This window comes from Vulpes vulpes, chromosome 13, assembly GCF_048418805.1.
Source record: "Vulpes vulpes isolate BD-2025 chromosome 13, VulVul3, whole genome shotgun sequence".
NCBI lineage: Eukaryota > Metazoa > Chordata > Mammalia > Carnivora > Canidae > Vulpes > Vulpes vulpes.
In genome coordinates this window covers 85129411-85152839 of record NC_132792.1, presented here as the reverse complement: position 1 = coordinate 85152839, position 23429 = coordinate 85129411, and the positions used below count along the sequence as shown (strand labels likewise).

The 23429-nt window shown below is 34.1% G+C and overlaps 1 protein-coding gene across 9 annotated transcripts in view; it reads left to right on the top strand.

Annotated features, from left to right (window-relative positions):
* The window catches only part of ANKRD12 (ankyrin repeat domain 12), a 125302-nt gene that overhangs the window by 23406 nt on the left and 78467 nt on the right, over nucleotides 1-23429 (top strand). For 8 of the 9 annotated variants that reach the window (XM_026005945.2, XM_026005946.2, XM_072734892.1 and 5 more), the window contains exons 2-3: nucleotides 9208-9345; nucleotides 20405-20552. In XM_026005945.2, the coding sequence (XP_025861730.2) occupies nucleotides 9259-9345; nucleotides 20405-20552 (235 nt within the window). In that variant the 5' untranslated portion in view covers nucleotides 9208-9258. The remainder of the gene's footprint in view (nucleotides 1-9207; nucleotides 9346-20404; nucleotides 20553-23429) is intronic. The other variant, XM_072734889.1, reaches the window with a different exon arrangement.

Sequence of the window (23429 nt, the reverse complement as noted above, 5' to 3'; positions counted from 1 at the left end):
GAGGAAGTCACTCTCTGCAACCTACACTTAGAGTGGGGACAATGCTTCACCTCCTTAAGATCAGAATAACTACATAAATGACCTGAAATTCTTCATGGAAAATTTGTTCTCTCCCATTTTTTAATTTGTTCAATCATTTATATCTGGGTAGACACAGATATTTATACCTTGGGTTATAATGCAGTACCACTTATTTATCCTGTTGCTGAAAGTGTTCTGACTTCTCCAATTGGGATCTCTTTCAGTTGACACCTGTATCCTTTTGACACCTTCCCATTGTTCAGTTTATATATTTATGTGCATTTTTTGAGCACTTCCTTACTTTATAGTACAGGAGTCTCCAAATTGACCTTGTATATTTCCTGTCTCAGTCCTAGGATCAGCCATTTTTTTAAGCCCTGGTTGCTTTGGATAAAGGTACTGTAACCACGATCTCGGTATTAGGTGTTCTCCTTGCTATGGTGTGTTTGTTGTTCCTGGGCTTGCTAGGTGATACAGGAAGGAAATCTGTGTATGTAAACTAATTCTGCATATGCACATCTATAAGTATTTTTGTATGAAGGTGTGTCTACACTAAGCTAACCATGAGTTCATACTGTCTCAAACAATAATTCATTACATTTATTTCAGCCTTTTCCTGACTTGCCTTTCTGCAGTCTCCCACTCAAACAGTGAGAACCTTAGCTCCTACCATTCACTATTCATTTACTCAAGTGTTCATTTCCAGGATACAAGGTTAGTTGACCCTTGAACAACACAGTATATTTTAGGGTACTCTCTCCCTGTCAAAAATCCACATTTAACTTTTAACTTCTCAAAAACTTTACTAGTAGGGAGAACCACAAGAGATCACTTTTTACTGTGATGCACAATTTTGTAGAGATGATTGGCGTGACATGACATTTTAAGTGGATACTTGCAACAACACTGAGCCCACCACAGTAGCAGCAGCAGCAGGGTGTGGCTGTGAAATTATTCCAAGTAGTACAAGATGTGTGTGTGACAGTTAATTTTATACAGTTATTTAATACTGTATCTTTTTTTTTTTTTAATTTTTTTTTTAATTTTATTTATTTATTTATTTATGATAGTCACAGAGAGAGAGAGAGAGGCAGAGACACAGGCAGAGGGAGAAGCAGGCTCCATGCACCGGGAGCCCGATGTGGGATTCGATCCCGGGTCTCCAGGATCGCGCCCTGGGCCAAAGGCAGGCGCCAAACCGCTGCGCCACCCAGGGATCCCCTAATACTGTATCTTTACATGTGTTTTCATTTCTCTTGACTGCAAATGGTACAGTCTCTGGATATGTACATTTTTATAAATTACATTTTCTTACAGATATCTGTATATTTGATGTTAGTAAATGAATGGTACAGTATACTAGTATCTATGTATTTTATGCATACTTGAGGTACCTAACTTTTTCTTAGTTTTTTCACTATTTCTGGACTATGTAGTTCATATGTGAGTTTTTTCAAATTGTTACAAATCTCTAAAAATGTTTCTAATGTACAATTATTGAAAAATTCCACATGTAAAGTGGACCTATGGAATTCAAACCCATGTTGTTCAAGGCTCAACTATATAGTAGTTTCAGAATTGACCTATACCACCAGGGACCTTTTTTTATTGAAATAAAATTCTCATATAATTCACTATTTTAACCATTTTAAAGTGTACAATTCAGCACTTTTAGGTGTATTCACAGTGTTTTGCAACTATCCCCATTACCTAATTCTAGAACATTTTTAATTACCCAAAAAGAAACCATATACCCATTAAGTAGTCACTCCATTTCCTTCTTCCAGTCCCTGGCAGCCACTAAAGGCAGCTTTTTAAAAAGTGGTATTTATCTCCTTTCCCAGATATTCTGATTCAGTAGTTCTAAAGATAAAGCTAGACATCTGTATCTTTAAAAAAAAAAAAGAAAAAAAAAAAAAAAAAAAAAGCTGCTTTGCTTCTGGTAGTCAGGCAAGTTTGAATTACCGGGTGGCATAAGCCTAAAAGAACAGCATATTTTGAGTAAATTGAAATGTTCTAGAAGCAGTAATGTGAATCAAAGAGGATCTCATCAAAGCTAAAAACAAATGCCAACGCAGTTTGATTGTCTTTAATTTAAAAGTCAGTTTAGGCAGGGTTGAAGTGAGGGAAAGAAACCGTTTTATAAAATGTCAGCTTGTTGCATCTGTGTTTAGATTTCAGTTAACTTTTAATCCATGTCATCTGTGTTCATCCATTACCAAGTTTTGGTTTCAGTACTTTGTTCTGCTTATTTTCTCTTGGGTGTTTTTTTTCTCCCCAACTTTCTTTCTTTCTTTTCTTTATTTCTTTCTCTCCTTATCTTAGTCCACTTAGAGGAAAGCTTCCCCTTCTTCCTGGCACCAATACCTTGGTAAAAATGTACTCTTAAAGGATGAGTACTAATTGTCAAGTAGATAAGAGCTGTAGTAGTAAAGCACAGCATATCTGATAACTTAATTGGGAAAGATTTGCTGACAGACTTTTAGTTTGATACCTTCTCATCTTGTAGATAGAAGCTAAAGACAAATTCTGGTATCTTGTGATAACCCTATAAGGAATTTTGAAGTCAAACTTGTAGTTGGAAAATAGAATGACTGTACTTGAAATTGGAAGATAGAGTAACTAGAGCTAACAAAAATATAATGTCTAAAGCATTTGTTCTGAGGGTTCAGTGCTTACTGAATACTAAAAACTATATTTGTGATCTCAAAATACAGTTTTCTTTAGTTTCGAGAAACACTTCCAAAGATTTTCATTTTTACTTTCTATAATCTTTATGTCCATACCATGGACCATAACTTCACAAATTCTATTACCTACTTCTGTTCTCCAAAGTTCTCTTCTAGCCATACTACCAACTGTTTTTCTCTCCTATCTTGCAAATAGTCTATTAGTCTTTTCTTTCTTCTTGGATTTTTTCCACTAATCCTCACTCATTTTGTCATGTTGAGTAGCATTTCCCTACTCCCAAGACTGCTCCCAAAACTTATATATTATTTACTTCTTGGTTAGTTTTTCAGAGCATTTTCCCAACAAAGTTTGGCTTCTTCCTATGGGAGATTTTGTACTCTCTGTTAGGAAAATAAAGTTTTCTCCAAATTGTTAGCCTTAGGATGAAGAGTAAGTCATAAACAAAAAAGAGCAACATTAATTTTTCCTGAAGAATCAGTTTTGTTGTTATACTAAGAAGTCTGTCAAGCGAGACTTGACATCATTGCAGTTATGTCAGCCTTCAAGGATGCTTATCTAGATCATTATTGTTGAGTTAGCTGTGTTGTTTGAATCTGCTGTTCTTGTTATTATAATTTAGTGTTAGGTTAGTGACATTGCTGCTGGTTAAGTTAGTTTTACTTGCTTGGTTAAACTTTACGTTGTGTAGTGATATGCATTTTTATCAATAGTTTTTGGCAAATTTCCAGTAACTGGACTGTTTAGAAATGCACGTATTGTGTCCCAAAAATGAGTCGGTAAGACCCTTTTTGCTAAAGCAAATGCATATGTAATCTAAGGAGGTTGGTTATAGAATGATATTTTTTCTACAGGAAAGAAGGATTGGGTAAGGTAGATGGATGATGGGGTCTTTTGTCCCACCTTACTTTAAGTCAAGAGATTTTTTTTTTTTTTAAAGATTTATTCATGAGAGACACAGAGAGAGAGAGAGAGAGAGACAGGCAGAGAGAGAAGCAGGCTCCATGCAGGGAGCCTGATGTGGGACTCGATCCCCAGACTCCAGGACCACGCCCTGGGCCAAAGGCAGGCCCTAAACCCCTGAGCCATCCAGGGATCCCCAAGTCAAGAGATTTAAAATACAAAAGTTTTCTCCCAGTTAGGTGATTCTCGCCCTGCCCTGCCTCCCACTCCCCACATCATAAGCAGTTTCTAGAGATCCCAATGAAGGGGGCTTTGAAAAATCAGTTTGGAAAATACTGTTTAAAGTTTTATTTAAATGTAAAGAATTGTGTAAAACTTGTCATTTTCTAATTCTCTAAAGGGAAAAAATATAACCTGTAGTTTGCAGGCTTCTGTTAAGACTGTTTTAAACTTAAAAATCTACAGAGGGCAATAATTGAGTAAGCAACAAATTTTCTATCTAAAGTGGAGGGAAAAATAAACTTCTAGAGAAGCCAGTGTTAAAGTTGATAATTAGGAGGCAGTGACAAAAAACTAATAGTTGCTGTGTATACTTTCCAGAAAAATGGAAACAGATCAATCTAAGAGAAGAAAGCTGTGGAGCATTTATGACATAAGTAACAGTCAGTAGAACAAAATAAATATGATACCAGTGTTTGCTCTTTAGGATCAATCTTGTAAGTTAAAGTACTCTCTCAAAGAATCATCCTGAGAAGAAAGGAAATGACAGTCAAAAAACTTTAATGAGACTGCATCAGGCTACCTAATGTATTTTTTTATTTTATTTTTTTATTTTATTATTTTTTAAGATTTTATTTATTCATGAGAGACACAGAGAGAGACACACACACAGAGAGAGAGAAGCAGAGACACAGGCAGAGGGAGAAGCAGGCTCCATGCAGGGAGCCTGACATGGAACTCAATCCCTGGTCTCCAGGATCACGCCCTGGGCTGAAGGCGGCACTAAACTGCTGAACCACCCTGGCTGCCTGTGTAGTTATTTTTTAAATTAAGGTGATATCCCACACACCCACATGCATGCAGGTTGCATATATATACACACACACACACACACATACTTATATGGTAGAAATATCCCATCTTAATGAAATAAATTCTTTTCTAATGAGATCTCTTATAATATCATTAAAAATACTCACTAATTTTCAAATTTTCCTAATGATAAGAACCACTGGGATACTTATTAAAAGTACAAATTCTTGGTTCCATTTCAGACCTGCTAAATCTGTATTTTAACAAGCACTCCAGGAAATTTTATTAAGTAGGACACATTAAAAAAACCTTTTGCACAGCAAAGAAAACAATGGAAAGGTAGCCTTTGTAATGAGATAAAATATTGGCAAACCATATATCTGGTAAGGGATTAATGTCCAAAATATATAAGGAACTCATCCAACTCAGTAGCAGACAAACTCAATTTAAAAATAGGCAAAGGACCTGAACATTTTTCCAAAGTACACACACGGACAAGTATAAGAAAAGGTGCTCAATATCACTAGGGAAATGCAAATAAAAGCCATGATGAGATCTCACCTAAGACCTGTTAGAATGGCTGTTACCAAAAAGACAAGAGATAGCAAGAGTTGGTGACTATATGTAAGAAAAGTCCTTTATACACTGTTGTTGGGAATGTAAATTGTGTAGCCATTCTGGAAAAGAGCATGAAGTTTCCTCAAAAAATTAAAAATATAACTGCTATCTGATCAGCAATTCCACTTTTAGGTATGCACCTAGAGGAAATGGAATCAATGTCTCAAAGTGATATCTCTACTCATATGGGTGTTGTAGCAATAGTCACAATAGCCAAATAGAGAATCAGCCTTAATGTCTGTTGATGGATGGGTGAATGGATAAAGAGAATATGGTCTTCATATTTACAATGGAATATTTTTCAGCCATTGGAAAATAAAGGAAATCCTGCCATTTGTGCCAACATGGATGAACTTGAAGGACGTTACACTAAGTGAGATAAGCCAGAGACAGAAAGATAAATACTGTATGATCTCACTTATATGTGGAATTTAAAAATGAACTCACAGAAGCAAAGAGTAGAATGATGGTTGGTGGGGATTGGTGGAAATGAGATGTATAGCATGGTGACTGTAGTTAATAATAATGTATTTAAACTTAAAAGTTTCTAAGAGTATAGATCTTAAGCACTCTTACTGCACACACACAGATAAAATGTTAATTGTGTGACAGGATGGATGTTTTAGTTAGCTTGATTGTGGTAATCATTTCACAGTGTATACATGTATCAGATTACCACGTTGTACACCTTAGATATATACAGTTTTTGTCAGTTTTACCTCACTAGAGCCCAGGGTGGAGGGGAGGGGGATGATGAAGTGTGATGAGAGTGCACATTCTTGCCTCATTGTTGATCTTTGGAGACAAAGCATTCAAGTTCTGTTCTGTTACTAGGAGTTGTCATTAATGAGTTACTAATTTTTTCAAATGCTTTTTCTGTGTCTGTTGAGACTATCATTTGTTTTTTGCTTTTAGTTGGTTAATACAAAAAATTGCATAGATTGATTTTCACACATTAAACTGATGAGTTAGGGGATCCCTGGGTGGCTCAGTGGGTGGCCTGCCTTTGGCCCAGGGCGCCATCCTGGAGCCCCAGGATCAAGTCCCACGTAGGGCTCCCGGCATGGAGCCTGCCTCTCCCTCTGCCTGTGTCTCTGCCTCTCTCTCTATGTCTATCATAAATACATAAAATCTTAAAAAAGTAAATAAATAAAATAAAAATAAATAAACTGACGAGTTACTGGGAGTACCCCAAATCCCACTTTTCATAATGGATTGTCCTTTTTATATGTAGTTGAATTTAATTTCCTAATATTTCATTGAAGATTTTCTTGTATATGATCATGAGCTATTATATTGATCTATAGTTCGTTTGTTTTTAAGTGGGCTCCATCCATGCCCCATGTGGAGCTTAACACAGGGCTTTAATTCACAACCCTGAGATCAAGAGTCAGGCACTTAACTGAGCCAGCCCAGGCACCCCAATTATTTTAAATTTATTAATGTTTGTTTTTGTCCCATGATGTGGCCTATCTTGGTGAATATTCTTTGTGCCCTTGGAAAGAATCAATATTTTCCTATTGGGCAGATTTTTATACAAATGTCATTTAGATCCAGTTGAATTGATGGCATTTTTTAGTTCTTTTATATCCTTGGTGATCTTTTGTCTTACTGGGAGTAGTTGAAGCTTTCAACTATAATTATGAGTTTGTCTATTTCGCCTGTCAATTTTTTCAGGTTTTGCTTCCTGTATTTTGAAGCTGTTGCTAGTTGCATACACATTTAGTGAACTCATCTTTTTTTTCAAGGTGTAATATGTAAAGTTCCTCTTTGCTCTGAGATCAGTTTTGTCTGATAATAATGTAGTTACTCTAGCTTTCCTTTGATTAGTGCTTGCATGGCATATCTTTTTTACATTATTTTACTTATAACCTACCTATATCATTACGAAGTAAATTTCTTGTTAATAGCTTATTGTATGGTTGTTTTCCCCTTCTGATAGCCACCTTTTAGTTTTCTTTTCACTTTTCTATTTAATTCCAGTATAATTAACATATAGTGTTATAGTAGTTTCAGGTGTGCAATCTGACAGTCTCTTTTAATTAGTGTGTTTAGTCCATTTGTACTTCATAATCATTATTGGTATGTTTGGATGTTTTCATTTACCTAACGTGATTTTGATTATCCTGTGCAAACTATAGTTTGCATATTGGTTGCTCTAGCTTTTACACTATATGGCATGGGCTTAGAACCTAACTATATATTAAATGCTTAATATTTATTGATGTCATATTTTTAGAATCTAATTTTCATTTTTACTCTGAAATTTTCTAAATTAAGTAATTGAAAGATACTATAAGCTGCTTCTAACACAGTCCATTAATAGAATACTATTGCTGTATATAATTTGCTTTAAAAATATTTGTGATACTTCTGCATTCACCAATAACTTTCTTTGCTTGATCTATAAAGGTATAGTGCTTTATCTTTACAGTCTCACCTAGACTAATGCCTGTTGATAATATGCAGATCCATTTTGCTTTTGAGTCAGAATTTTTCTGTTTATATATGACTCATAACTGTAACTCTGTAAGCTTTACACAAGGCTAGTTTGAGGGCAGTGCTATGTTTAAACGATTCTATTTATATAGGAATAGTTGGAACAGTTAAATGATCCCAAGATAAACTCTGCCTCATGTGTATAATATCAAAAAGTTTCTTTATTCAAGTTTATTTCCTCCTCTATAAATGAAAGATTTGAACTATTTGAACTCTGGCAGTTTTTTCTGTTGGAATGTATTCTAATTTGGCTGTGTTCAGATTAATTGAATCTCGTTTTAATAATTTACAAGTTAACTCAGTTCATTTAAGGGATTTTGGGGTTTGTTTCATCTATTGAAATCAGACATTTTAATAAGTACCAATAGAACAATTTGAAGAACACAGAAGATTTTACTAATCTTCTAAGTATGTGGGTTTTAATAATTCACATAGATGCTAGAATGTAGCTTACTTAGACCCATAATATTCATCCATAGGAAATTTATTGCATGAAATAATTAGAAATTAGGCTTGTCAGTCGTTTTGTTGTCCACGTCTTGCTCCTGTTGGCCAACAACCTCAGTCTAGCCCATTGCTATACAGTAGAGCTATCTGTGATAATAGAAGTATATATCTGTATTATACAATAGTTACTTAATTTTAGTTAATTTAACTTTTAACAGCCACATGTAGCTAGTGGGTCATCAGACAGCAACATTGGTCTAGTCGCATGGCTTCCCTTTTTATATGTAATTTTTTTTGGATTTCAAGTGTAAGCTTGTATGTAAGTATACGCTTCTAAGAAGTTTCTTGACCTATTGCAGAGCAGGAGACAGAAGGCTGAACAAATTAGAAAGAAAATGATACATGACATAATAATTACAGTATGATAAACTTTAAGCAAATGAGTAGGTTGATAAAGTGACTAACTGCCTGGGAATGTCTGAGAGTTGAGTGAAGGAAAATAAACACTCCAGGAATTTTAAGTAGGAACGGTTTCATAAATTTAAGTTAATTTAAAATGGAATTAGATATTGTAAAATTGCAATCAAACCTATCATATTCTTGGCTGGGTTTTCAGAAGTAAATTCCAGACCAGTGCAGAACTACCAGAGAATCTAGTAGGACCTTCTACCTCTAGAAGACAGGCTAAAATGACAAACACTTTGCTACTGCTTTCACTTACACTGCTTGTGGTTCCCTGGAAAACTAGATGTTAGATACTAGTCTAGAGAAGGTGGGAAGAAATATAAAAGTAGTTCTTTCTTCTTTTCAATGACAAACTGAGTGGACTGTAACAAGAGAATTTTAATCAGAAGCTCAAATTCTTAAATGAAAACTTACTTTAGGCTAGGACTTACAGAGACCTAGAGAATAGCAAATTGTATTAACTGTGGTGTATACCTTTAAGTAAGTTTCATTGCATATGTATACAAATAACCCTTATATATCCATTCTTTACAGATCCAGGATGAGAAGACTGATAAAAGAAGAAGCTAGCTGAACAGCTATAAGATGCCCAAATCTGGGTTCACAAAACCAGTTCAGAGTGAAAATTCTGACAGTGACAGCAATATGGTAGAAAAACCATATGGAAGAAAGGTATATAATTATACTAAAAATGTGTAAAGTCTTGGAATTGGGAAAAATTCCCCATTTAGTATTTTTTAATAATTACCCATAAAATAAAAAGCAGTTGGATGCTAGATAAACCCAAACCATTTACCTAAATCCTTTAGAATTAAACTGGATTCTTAGGAATAAGATTGCTTTTCAGTCCTTAGATAACACAGTTACTAATATGGCATATTTACTTAAGAAATAATTGAGAGGGGGTGAAAAAAAAATCCAAGACCTCACAATTATTTGGCGTTTCTTTCTCCACCTTTTCACCCTACTTCCAGTAGCAAAACATACACAATAGCAGTTGCATTGTCCATGCCTTTAATCTTGGATAAATTTACATAACTTTTCCAAACTCAGTGTCTCTAATGGAGGACAAGAGTACTTTATAGAATTGTTTAATAGTGAAATGGCATTAAGTATTGTGCCTAATACAATGATTGTTACGTATTTCGTGCTCAATAAATGTTAACGGTTCTTGTTAATTATTAGTCATTGCCGATGACTTACGATTTTGTCTTTTTACATCTGTCCTCCTTCATTCCTATTTAATTTAGGTCCTTGAAACCTTCCTTTAGATTTCTGTAGTTGTCTTCCAACTGTTCTCTCCTTTATCTAGTTAATTTTACACATTATCTTTGAGTTTTTCTTTTTGCTTTTTTGGTTTTCCTCTTTTCTTCCCCCTAAATCATTTTCCTATTGAAGGACATCTGAAATGTTTCCGGGTTTTGGCAAATATGAATAGAGCTATGATGAGCATTCGTGTACAAATCTTTTTTTTAAATAGCTTTATTGAAGTATAATTTATATACCCTTAAAATATACTCATTTAGTGTATAATCTAATGATTTTTAGTAAACTCACAAAGTTTTGCAGACATCCTCACAATCCAGTTTACCACATTTCCATCATTGCTAAATGATCCTCGTGCCCATTTGCATTCAGTCCCTATTCCCACCTCAACCCCAGGCAACCCCAAACCTGTTTTCAAAATTAGGAATTTTAAGTTTTTAGACTTTGTTGTTTTCAAAAACTGTTTTGGCTATTCAGGGTCCTTTACATTTCCATATAAATTTTAGGATTAGCTTGACAGTTTGTACAAAAACGCCTCCTGGGATTTTTCTAGGGATTTTATTGAATAGATCAGTTTGGATAGTATTGACCTCTTAACAGTATGTCTTCAGTCCATCGCTGCAGAATCCGTTTGTTTAGATCTTTAGTTTCCCTGAACAATACTTTGTAGTTTTTAGTGTACAAATCTTGCACCTCTTTTGCTAAATTATTAGTATTTTATTCTTTTGGATGCTATTGTAGTTCATTTCATTTTGGATTTTTCATTGCTAGTGTATAGAAATACAGTTGATTTTTATTTAGTGATTTTGTATGCTATGACTTTACTGAGCCTGTATATTGGTTCTAAAATTTTATGGATTTCTTATGATTTTCTACAAACAAGATCATGTCCTCTCCATATAAAGATAATTTTACTTCTTTTCCAGCATAGACACTTTGATTTTTTTCTTGCCTGATTACACTGGCAATCTCTACCTTTTGATTAAAGTGATTAATCCATTTACATTTAGTATAATTATTTATTGATAGGGGTTGGATTTATATCTGCCATTTTACTCTGTGTTCTTATATGTTTCATATTTTTTTTGTTTTTCTCCCATATGTGCTGTCTTTTTTATTTTAAATATTTTTCAGTATAATATTTAAATTTCTGATTTCTTAAATTTCTGATATTTTAAACTTATTAAATTTCTGAATTCTTGAATTGTAATCTTAGAGGTTGATCTATGGATTTTAATATGCATCTAATTATTATAAGTCAATATTAACTTAATTCTAGTATTATATAGCAGCTTTGTTCCTGTATAGCTCCATTTCCTCCCTTTTATTTGTATATCTGTAGAATCATCAACATTTTTTATTAACCCCAAAATAGACTGTCAAAATAGGAGATGAAATAGGAGATGAAAGAAATACATATTCATGCAATTCTATCTACAGATTCACCAGTTTCATCACTCTTAATTTCTTTTTCTTATAGACTCAAGTTACTCTCAGATTGTCATATCCTTATGGTCTCTAAGAATTTTAGTACAACAGATCTTCAGCCATGATTAGATTTCTCAGTCTTCATTGATCTTAGGAATATTTTAATTTTGCTGTAATTTAAAAACAGCTTTATTGAGATAGAATTCACATACCATATGATTCATTTATTTAAAGTGTACACTTCAATAGTTTTAGGGTATTTACAGAGTAGTGCAGTTATATCCACTATTGGGTTTTAGAGCATTTTCACATGAAAAAGGAACTCCTGTGTATCTTTCTTGCTTTTAACTGTTTCTGATAAGAAGTCAGCTGTTGTTATGTACCCTTGTCATGACGAATTTTTCTTTATCATTGCCACTTTCTCTTTGACTGTCATGTGCTTAGGATATCCTTGTGTTTATTCTATTTAAGGTTTGTTGAGCTTCTTCAATCTATAGAGTAAAAGTTTTCATGAAATTTGGGATATTTAATTTACTGATTTTTTTCCACCTTGCATCTGCTCTTGAATTTTTTTTTTTTTTTTAAGATTTTATTTATTTAGTCATGAGAGAGCACAGAGAGAGAGGCAGAGACACAGGCAGAGGGAGAAGCAGGCTCCATGCAGGGAGCCCTATGTGGGACTCAATGTGGGACTCGATCCTGGGTCTCCAGGAGTCTGGGCTGAAGGCAGTGGTAAACTGCCAAGCCACCTGGGCTGCCCCTTGAATGTTTTTAATATATTTTCAGTTACTCTACTTTTCAAATCCAGTAGTTCCATTTGGCTCTTTTTGTAATTTTTCTTTATTAGTATTCTCTATTCAATAAGTCATTATCATCATACTTTAATTTTTTTAAACATTGTTTAATTTTTTTTATAATAAATAAAAGGCAGTGGTAAACTGCCAAGCCACCTGGGCTGCCCCTTGAATGTTTTTAATATATTTTCAGTTACTCTACTTTTCAAATCCAGTAGTTCCATTTGGCTCTTTTTGTAATTTTTCTTTATTAGTATTCTCTATTCAATAAGTCATTATCATCATACTTTAATTTTTTTAAACATTGTTTAATTTTTTTTATAATAACTGTCTAATCTGATATGTGGGCTTACTCAGAAACTTCTATTGAATACTTATTTCTATTTGTCACAATCACTGGTATCCATGTTTTTTCTTTTTCATTTTTGGTCTTGCTTCCACAGGGTTACCCCGGTTGTGTCTGTGTAGATTAATCAGCAGCCATTGATTGTTCAGAGGTTGTACTCAAACACCAAGAGCCAGTAAGACTTCTCCCTTCTACTGACAGACTTGCCTGTGTGTTGGGGAGTGCATTCAATGTTCGGGCATTTTTGAAATCTGCTCTGGCATTTACTTTCTGTTGGGCTAACCCAGATCTTCCTTTTACCTGTGTGCAGTCAACTAAGGATATATAGAAAGCTTGGACTCTTTCAGATTTCCTCTGCATATACACACAATCTCCCATTCAGTGAGCAATATATGGAGAGCTTAACCCTTCTCAGATCTTCCTCGTACATTGACATAGCTTCCCCTCTCAGCCAGGGATATGTACAAGTCTTATTTGGTACCGCCTATGGCTCTCTCATTTCTGCAGTCTCCTTGTTAAATTTGTGGCCTTTTCACCAGCTGTTGCTTTTTCACAGCAAGGTCACAACCTTAGGCTAACAGGACTCCGTGTTTTTTGCCCTCCAATTGTTTCCTACCCTGTTTGCTATTTTTATGAACAATGCAGCTGGGTGTGGGCTTTTGGCCTATACCAATAGAAGTTGACACTCTCTGGCGGTAAAGATGCTGGTTTTCATTGCCAACCCCACCCTAGTAGCACTTCATGCAAACTAAGCATCAGCCTGGGAATGAAAGCATTCCCTAGGCAAGAATACCAAAGACACACACTGTTCTTATACATAGTTAAGCTGTTTTTCTTAGGGGGGTAGACAGGAACTTCTCAATTTGTTGTTTGCTTTTTTCAGTTTCTAGAGCCTTTAAGTGGTTGTTTTTGACAATCTTGTCTAGATTTATAGTTGTCTCTTGTGGAGGTAAGTTGCTAGTATCTTCACACCACCATAGACAAGTTTCCCCAAATGTATTTTAATGCACCAAATATGAAAAATCTTAATCAGAATGAATTCATTAATCATTTTATCTAGCAAACCTTATATGGGATTTCTATTGTGTTATGTACCCTTTTATGACACTTAGAGTAAAACAACAAGGTATGATGTAAATCTTTATGAAGACTCTTAACTAATTACTCTTCCCATTTGTCTGAAATGTTTTCCTCTCAGGACTCCTTCAACATAATTGAAGATCCCAGAGAGCTTTCTTATATGTGGTTACATCTGTTGATATTTACAATATCAGAAGTTATAACTTGAGAAAAAAATGTTTACTAACTGGTTTTAAAAAAACAACCTAGTACATGTTTACACACATATTTTTATGGAAAACAACTCTATATTCCAAGACAAAAAATATTAGAAGAGTGTCCTTGGTTTTGCACATATATTTAATGTCTGATTTAACAGAAGACCACCAGATTCTCATCTGCTTCTGCATGCAATATATTTGGGTATCACTTGTCCTGTAGTCTCTAGAAAAGTCTAGTATGTGTTCCTGAGAGAATGAGAAAGGTACAGTAAAACTTGTGAGCATATTTCTTACCTTGCAGATCCTCTGAAACTGTCTCAGGTACCATCCTTTGAGAATTGCTCTACCGTTTTAAGTAGCACATGAAATGAAAGTATTGAGTGTATAATGATGGGACAAAAAGGAGAGAAGCAAATAATTCTAGAAGCTCCATGGATGGTTTCACAGTAGAAAAGATACATAGTCTGAATTCTCATGGATGAATAAGTATGTGGCCAGCAGGAAAGTGGGAGCAGAGGACATTCCAAGATAAAAAAAAAAAAAAAAAAAAAGACCTGAATCTGTTACAGTAATATATATAAAATGAGGGTGGAGGGTAGAAGATGAGTATTGGACAGGGGCCAGTTCATCATGGCCTTATGTTTCTTGCTAAGGAACTTGAAATTTATCCTGTGGCCACTGACTCTAAAGAGAAGAGAACAGCTAGATTATTATTTTTAAGATCCAAGCAAAAGGCAGTGTGGACAGTGGCTATGGGGATTGAAAGAAGTTGGCAGATCTAAAAGATGTTGAGTGAATTAAACTTGTGTATGTAGAATAAGTAATCTGGGTCCACCCTGAGGTTGATTGAACTATTATTCCCTGAGAAGGAATCCAAGAAATGGAATGGGTTGTTTTGAAAAGAATGTTTGGTTTGTACTTGTTTACTTGGCCATTGGAACATCCCACTGGAAGTATTAGTAAGCAGTTAGATATAAATCCAAAGCTCAAAACAGCTCATTGGAAATACATATATGAAGATTAATATAAAAATAACCTTATCATTTCTTGCATACAATTTTAGAAATACACAGTTCTGATAAATTGAGATCTTATTTACAGTTTAATATGACATGGACTATTGCTGTTATAAGATCCTAAATTAATAAAATGGAGATGTCACCCAAAGAGAGTGGAGTGAGAATGGAAGACAGTATATCCTGAGGAATTCAAATACTTGGAGAGTCATCAAGAGATGGGAAACAAGGAGAACAGAGAGAACCAGGAGAGGTTAAATGGAAGAGTAAGAGAGTCTATATGCCAAACGCCACAGGGGTTAATAGGAAGGGTGAGGTGACTGGATTTTGTCAGTTGGGATACCTTAAAATGACTTTGCTTGGTAAAAGTAATTTCAGTATAGTTGTAGGGACAGAATGCAGTGCTAGATTTGAGGTGACAATTAGAACTTTTATTTCTAAATGTTTGAATACAGTAAAGGTTGTGTGTGTGAAATTGTATATGGGCTGCTTGATATCATTTGGGGCATTGAATTTTTATATGGCTGAACTTTTAAAAAGTTTTATTTTTCCTAGGTACTTTGTATGTTTCTTTGGAAGCTGCCACTAAATACACAGTAGTGGCTGAGCACTGCCTTCACAAAAGTATGGAAACAACTAGCATAAAACAAACACTTTTCACTAACTTAATCCTGTTAAAAATAGTGCTTTGTTAAGAATCCTTATTGATTATTAGATTTATACAATAAATGGGAATAATAATACAATTAGATTTTTCATTTTTTAATTTTTGGCTTACCCAAAGTGATACATATATTTAACACATCTTAGTCTCTGTTCAGTCATTCAATATTTTTTCAAGATCACATGTCTGTTTGTTTGGGTGAGGATCAGAAGCTCTTCTGAGGCAATGTGCATGGTGCTCATTGCCATGTTTTAGGATTTCTGAGCAACTTGACCTTGAAAGCTGTTGTTAAAAGTGATTTTCTTTGGTTTTAAAAAGATATTTGACTTAGTGAGTGGCCTTAAAGCCAGCTTCAAGCTTCTTCTGAGTTTTTCTTGCATACAATTTTAGAAATAAATACACAGTTCGGATAAATCGAGATCTTATTTTACAGTTTAATATGACATGGACTATTGCTGTTATGAGATCCTAAATTAATAAAATAACCTGAACCAAAACTTAATTTCTTAAATGCATTTAAGTAGAGCATAATTTTAAGTAATAATCACATTCAATAGCAGTATACATTTAATATAAAGTACTTTCATTACCTCATTAAATATCAACAGTAGTCAGGAGTTCATCAAAAATGTTTACTTACAGTTCTTCAAATATTTTATTCTTTAATAATCTGTGGGATTTTTTTCCACATTGATTTTGGTTTAGAAATTTTTTTAACTGTTCTTAGCTATAAATTAGAATTTATGATTTTATTTTATTTTTAAGATTTTATTTATATATTCATGAGACAGAGAGAGGCACAGACACAGGCAGAGGGAGAAAGTGGTGCCATGCAGGGAGCCCGATGTGGGACTCGATCCTGGGACTCCAGGATCATACCCTGGGTCGAAGGCAGCACTAAACTGCTGAGCCACCCAGGCTGCCGAGGATTTATTACTCTAAAACAAAATCTTTGATAAAACCTTCTATGAAAGGTTAAATTCATGGTTAAATTTAGGTTAATTCTAGGTTAAATCTTGGTTAAATTCAAGAAATGTAAGAGTGGATACTAATCATTTAACCTGCTAAGTAGCTTTCTTTTCCTTTTCATCAGCATAATTCAGATCTTCATTAATTAGTACCCAAATGATAATAGAGAAACTTTTATTTTACTATTCAAGTAATGTATGTTGGTTGTAGAAAAACTAGAAAATACATAGATAGAAGAATAATGAAAATAGAAATTGCCTTGTAAAAATCCAGGAATCTGAGATTGTATTGTATCCTGTCTTACTTGCAAGCTAATCAGATTGATGGATGCTGCTGGCAGAAGGTGTACAAGACTCCTGAGTGAGATATAAAGGAAAGTTTACTTCTTAAAAGAATAACAGAAGCCACCTATTAGCTTTTGTACTTGTAACCTGAGCTCTATTTCTCACAGGGAGACAAAGAGAGCCAAGATGACAACTATGGTTAAAGGGAGTTGCAGTACAGGAGAGTATAATGGTCAGTAAGTCTACCTGGTCTTTACCCTAAAAGAAGAAATTATGTATTACAGAACAGTAAACAGATTTACCCTTTGCTCAGAGAAAGAGAACTACCTTCCAAGGCTGTTCTCCATATAGATACTCTTGAAAAGATAGTCTAGAACAAAGGGAGTTATTAGTGCCTCTGCTTGTAAGAGAGCCATCAAGAATACTCTCCCAACACATTAATAATACTGTTACCCACAGATAGCTATTAATATTTTGGGTTGTGTCCAAGTTTTCTATTTTCTGTGTTTTTTTTTATTTCTCAGCAAATTTTTACTGCCTCTTTTTTCCATCTTACTGAGTTGGTAATGGATACCAGCACATTGTCTAACAGAAACAGTGATAGAAGGTTATTATTGTCTTGCCATTTATTTTTTTCTCGTCCTTTTATTGTCATATAGTGGACCCCAGATGTTTACATTGACTTCATTACTGTATATGGTGGCTATTGCAGGTTATTGAAAGAATAGTACTAACATAAATGAAAAAAACTTAAAATATTTTAAAGTAATCTAAAGTGGTAGACTTGGGATCCCTGGGTGGCGCAGCGGTTTGGCGCCTGCCTTTGGCCCAGGGCGCGATTCTGGAGACCCGGGATCGAATCCCACGTCGGGCTCCCGGTGCATGGAGCCTGCTTCTCCCTCTGCTTGTGACTCTGCCTCTCTCTCTCTCTCTCTGTGACTATCATAAATAAATTTAAAAAAAAAATTAAAAAAAAAATAAAGTGGTAGACTTTTCTATGTCATGGATATGGAAGAAGAATGTTCCAGTGATTTGCTCCTGGATTGAGAGAGTATTTATACCATTTGGTAAATACAGAAATTTCAGAACCATCGGACATAACTGAAGTGTTCAAGAACCTTACAAAAACCCTTTGTTAAATAAATAATACTTCCAAAGATAGTTTTATTTTACAGAGAATAGAACTGGTTGGTAGCAGTTGCAGAGGAGAATATGATCAGTATGTTCTTGTGAACATTTTCGATTTAGCATGGTATCAAATTGATTTCTTTTAGGGACGCCTGGGTGGCTCAGTGGTTGAGCATCTGCCTTCAGCTCAGGGCGTGATCCTGGAGTCCCGGGATTGAGTCCCACATCAGGCTCCCTTCATGGGGCCTGCTTCTCCCTCTGCTTATGTTTCTGCCTCTCTCTGTGTCGCTCATGAATAAATAAATAAAATCTTTAAAAACAAAAACAAAAAAAAACATTGGTTTCTTTTAACTTGTTTTATGGCACAGAACAGTGTCTTCACTTATGCAGATGTAAGGGCAAAGGGACATCATGTTTTTCTTAGATTATTTTATTAATAACAAAGACTCCTATTTCTAAGGCAAGTCTCTAGAATTTTGTTAGTTAACCTTTGTATTAATCATGCCTTTTTATTTTTGATGCTCTTAACATCTGAGGCCTGCTGACACTGGGGAGACTGCCACTCCCAGGGCTAGTCAGTTCCCAAAGATAGTAAACAACTCGCTTATGGCCATACATTTCATATGCAAACCAACCAATCTAGAGTCTAAACCCAGCCACCAGCTGTATCCAACTCTCCGACTCTGGGCTACTGTCCCCCTGTCCCAGTAAATCACACTAGAGCCAGGTTCCAGACAATAAGAGAAACAGCACCCAGAGCCCAGAAACTGCTGATGTTACTTAAAATAGCCAATCCTGAACCTGTTTACTCTGCCTTGCCTTTTCTTTCCTGTGGAAACCACAATAAAAGCTCTTGCCCACATTTCCCTTCTCCCCTGCCTCCCAGCCCACCTTGGTGCTGCCCATTGTGGTCCTGGATAGTGGGGCGTGCCCCTTCCTTTTGGGAACTGAGAATAACACTCCTTACCTGACAGTGGTCCCCTTATCTGTTCACTTCACCATACGTGAATAATAATAAACCCTACATTTTAAAACAACCATATAAAGAAAATACATGCCTGTGAAGCTTGATTTCATTGACATAAGTGGAAAAATAGCTCAAGAGGATTTAACTTTGTAACTGCAAAATAAACAGTATGAGGCTGTTGTTCTTCAGTAATCTTTTACCAGTTAAGATGCAAGGAAGTCATGTTCTCTTCCTGGTTTGCTAATAATAGATTTATCAAAAATGAATGTAGGCTCTGTTGAAATATTACTTTTGTCATCTTTTAAGATCATCATACAATTTTTCTTCAATCTTTTGATTAAGTGAATTGTCTGAAGAGATAATTCTTGTATTCTTTGGATGAACCCTGGTTAATTATGATAGATAATCAATAACTTAGGTCTTCCTAAATTGTAAGACACTAGATTTTGACAGTTTAAGATAGTATTTTTGTGTTTATTTCGTAAGTAATTTAGTTTATAATTGTATTTTTTTTTGGTATCAGTTTTGTTTTAGACTGGTAAGATAAATTGGTTGCTTCTCATACCTTCGTGCTGTAGTATTGTTTACATGATGTGTGAAATATCTGTTCCTTGAGTTGTTTTAATATCTTGCAAAATCTGGGCTAGGTAACTTTTTTAAACTTAAATTCTTTAACTATGGATTTATGGCCTTCTGTGATGATTGGTCTATTCAGGTTTCCTGTTTCTTTCATGAGCCAAATTTTAGTAATATTTATTTTCCAAGAAAATAATCTATTTTTCTAGTCCTCTTAAAGTTTTGGTGGTATAAAATTTTTTTTTAGTAATTTTATTAATCCCTCTGGAATTGTATTAAGTCTCAATTCTGATCTTTATTATTTCTCTTTCTCATTTTCATGATTTGACTTACTAAAAGTCTTATTCTATTACTCATTTAAAATCACCTTTTGATTTTATTGATAAATTCTTTTTTAAAAATGCACTATTTAGTTTTTTTATGCCGCCTCTTCCCCTTCTTCCTTAATTTTCTTATATCCGTCATTTACCATCATATCACTTTTCTTTTAGGCTTTCCTGCTAAGGTGATGTGGCTTAATTTTTAGTTTCTAGCATGTTTTTCACAAAGGAGTCCTTATAGCCTAGTTTAAATGTACAGTACCAGTTCGGATATTTGAATTACAAATGTGAACTTGATAATGGTTGTAGACCATCAAGGTAGGATACTCACCTGAATGAGTGGGCACATGATATTAACAAAACATAGTAGGTTTAATTATACATAAAATCGCTTTCAGATTTATGTATTTGTTGATGATAACATCTATATTATACTTGGAATATAGTTTTATTATATTCAAGATATTTTGTTTTATTGTTATTTTAAAATTCTGTCATTCCATAAAAGTAGGGAAATATGAGACAAGTTGGAAAAAGTTATAATTGTTGAAACTGGATCTTGAATACATTGAAGACTGTAGTTTATAATACCTACTTTTGTATATATTTGAAAATTTTCTTCATAAGTTTTTTAAAGTACTGTATTGCTTAGCCATTATTGTTACAACTTTATTCATATTTGATTTTTAATAGAGTAAAGACAAGATTGCATCATATAGTAAAACTCCAAAAATTGACCGAAGTGATGTGGGCAAGGAGATGAAAGAGAAATCCTCCATGAAACGTAAACTTCCTTTTACCATTAGCCCATCAAGAAATGAAGAACGAGATTCAGATACAGGTAGAATAATTTGTTGTGCTCTGGTAAAATCGTAATCATTCTTTTACTGTGATTTTCCTCATTCATTCCTCTTGCACCTCATTTTATAGAGAAATATTTATATTTCAGTATTTCAGATTTATCATTTTGGGGCAGAAATTCGTACATCTCTCACCCAAATATGATCTCCAATCGGATAACAATTATTTGCTTCTTTCCTTAGTCTTCGTGTTTAATTACAAATCTCTTAGCATTTCAGAACTTAATTTCCTGCAGAGCATTTCAGTGATGAAAATTTACTGTAATAAGGAGCTTAGGATATTTTGGAGTTGAGAAAAAATTGTTGTCTTTGTGGACACATGGCTGAACCCACCAGAAGAAACAGCTTAAGCATTTTAGACTCAGAAATGAATCCAAAATATGCCTTCCCTGACCCTGAAAAAAAATGTTATGGAGGTTTACCACCTAAGTCCAATTCATGGTACTTTTTTTCCTCAAAACTCTTATATGTCAGGAATGATTTTTTTTTTTTTTTTTGTCAGGAATGATTCTTAACGTCAATTCCAGTTGTTCACAATAGATTAGAACCTTATTACCTGAACTAATCTTTTCTTGAAACTAATATAAACTTCATTGTTGGTGTTTATCATAATTGTTTTATCTCTTGCATGAAATATTAATAATGAGCTGTTTTTAAGAGTGTTTCAGCTTCACTCACGGAAAGTGTTCCAATCTGAATTTATGTACAGAGATCATATTCTATTTATACCTTCCTAGCCATCTTAATCATCAGTATGGAAATGATCTTGACTCTAGAATCTGAAAATACTCTCAAGATTTTTGAAACACCTTGTGCTAACATAGCTTTCGAAAGTACTTACATTTTATCATACACTTTTAATAGATATGTCTCTTTTTGTACATTTTGCTGTCTGTTTTAGCTTGAATTAGAAATTGTTCTTAAACATGACATTTTTAAGCCTTGAAATTAGTCTTTTTTGCAGTGATTAAGATATTTTGTGCTTTGTTCATTTCAAGTTACACTGACATCTTCTAGAGATTCGGTCTGTCTTTCTGAAGAATGACTCCTTATCCTTATGCTGCATTCTCAAACTATTGATCACTTAGCTGAGAAGGTGCTTATATGGCTTTAGGTAGATAAGATTTAACTTTTCTCATATTTTCTCCCTGAAAGTCCTCTTGTCTGTCATTTTTAAAGTACTTGCATTAACTGGTTTTGTTTTTCAATGACAGTGGTATTTCTACTAGTAATTGAAGGAGAGATTTAGATGAATATTTTTAGAAGTAAATAAGGTTTCAAAATAATAAATTTCCCATGAGAACCTTATTATCAGAACAGCTGAGCAAAACCAAGATTATTTGTCTTTTACTTAGAGTAAAAGGAGAAAATGTTACTTAGAAAGGCACAAAGTTTAAGCACTGAATAAGCATAATTGAACTCATATTTTATTAGTTTGTATACTTTTTCCCTGCTACAATTTTTCCACTACTTGAATGTAGCAGGATGTTGTGGCTGTCTCTCATTAAGATTGTTTTATAACAAACTCTTACATTGCTTTTGGAAAGGTTACATGCTAACACTAAACAGGATTTTAATGGATTTGAACATTTTTGGTAGGCTAAATTTATAAATTTTAGTAAATGGTAGATGTAGGCTTTAGTTTTGCTTGTGTATGCATGCACACACACACACACACACCAGGGTACTAATAAGAATTGCCCCAGGCCCAAGCAAAATGTCTTATTTATAATCCATCTGTCTTATAATTTTAAAAAAATGTAGAAGAGTACCATTAAGAGGTATTTTCTATATGAAAATAATTACAATACCAAGCCCCATATTTGACATTGATCTTTTAACATATTGTGTACTATATTTTTATTTTATTGATTTTTTAAAGATTTTATTTATTTATTCATGAGAGACAGAGAGAGAGGCAGAGATGTAGGCAGAGGGAGAAGCAGGCTCCCTGCAAGGAGCCCACTGTGGGGCTCAATCCCAGACCCTGGGATCACGCCCTGAGTCAAAGGCAGATGCTCAGCTGCTGAGCCACCGAGGCGTCCCTGTGTACTATATTTTAAATTATTAGCTGAAATCATAAAGATATAAAGGGAGAAATATTTACAACATACATGATAATCCTTATCTCCATATATTTTAGTATTTAAAGGTCTCTGATTTGTGAAGAGAAAAAAATGAGAAAATGGAGAAAAGATACAAGCACATAGTTTAGAACAACAGAATTGCAGTTGGCAAATAATAAATTTTTAAAAAGTAGCAATAGTAACCAAAGAAATACAATATATAACAATTGACAGAATTGTTGGCCTAAATCATACCAGCTAGTCACTGGCCAGAAATAGGAACTTGCTTTAGTTGGTCTGAATAATAGGAATATTTTGTTGGGAGTAAATATGAAAGCATTTATCCAAAACCCAAAAGTTTGTTAACGTTTGACTTATTTAGTCTATATAAGTAACTGATGACAATGAAAATTATCTTTGTGTGTTTGTCTCCACATTTATAAAATCAAACCCAGGAGAATATAGCAAAAATAAACCCAGGAGAATATAGTGTCAAGTAATAGAGAATTTGTTCAATTACGGTAAATTCAGTGAAGAAATATGATTTTTACTCTTAAAAATAACATTGTAGAAGAATACATGAAATGAAAAGATGTTCATCGCATACAAAATTTAAAAATAGGTTATGAAGTAATAAATACTGTTTGATTGCTTTAAAAGTCATATTCTGTATATTCGTATTTATATGTACGTGTACACAAGACATATATTAACACACATGGAAAGATAAGATTGTTTAAATATAAAAGACTATTTCATTATAGAACTAAGCCTAACCCTAATGGGTATATA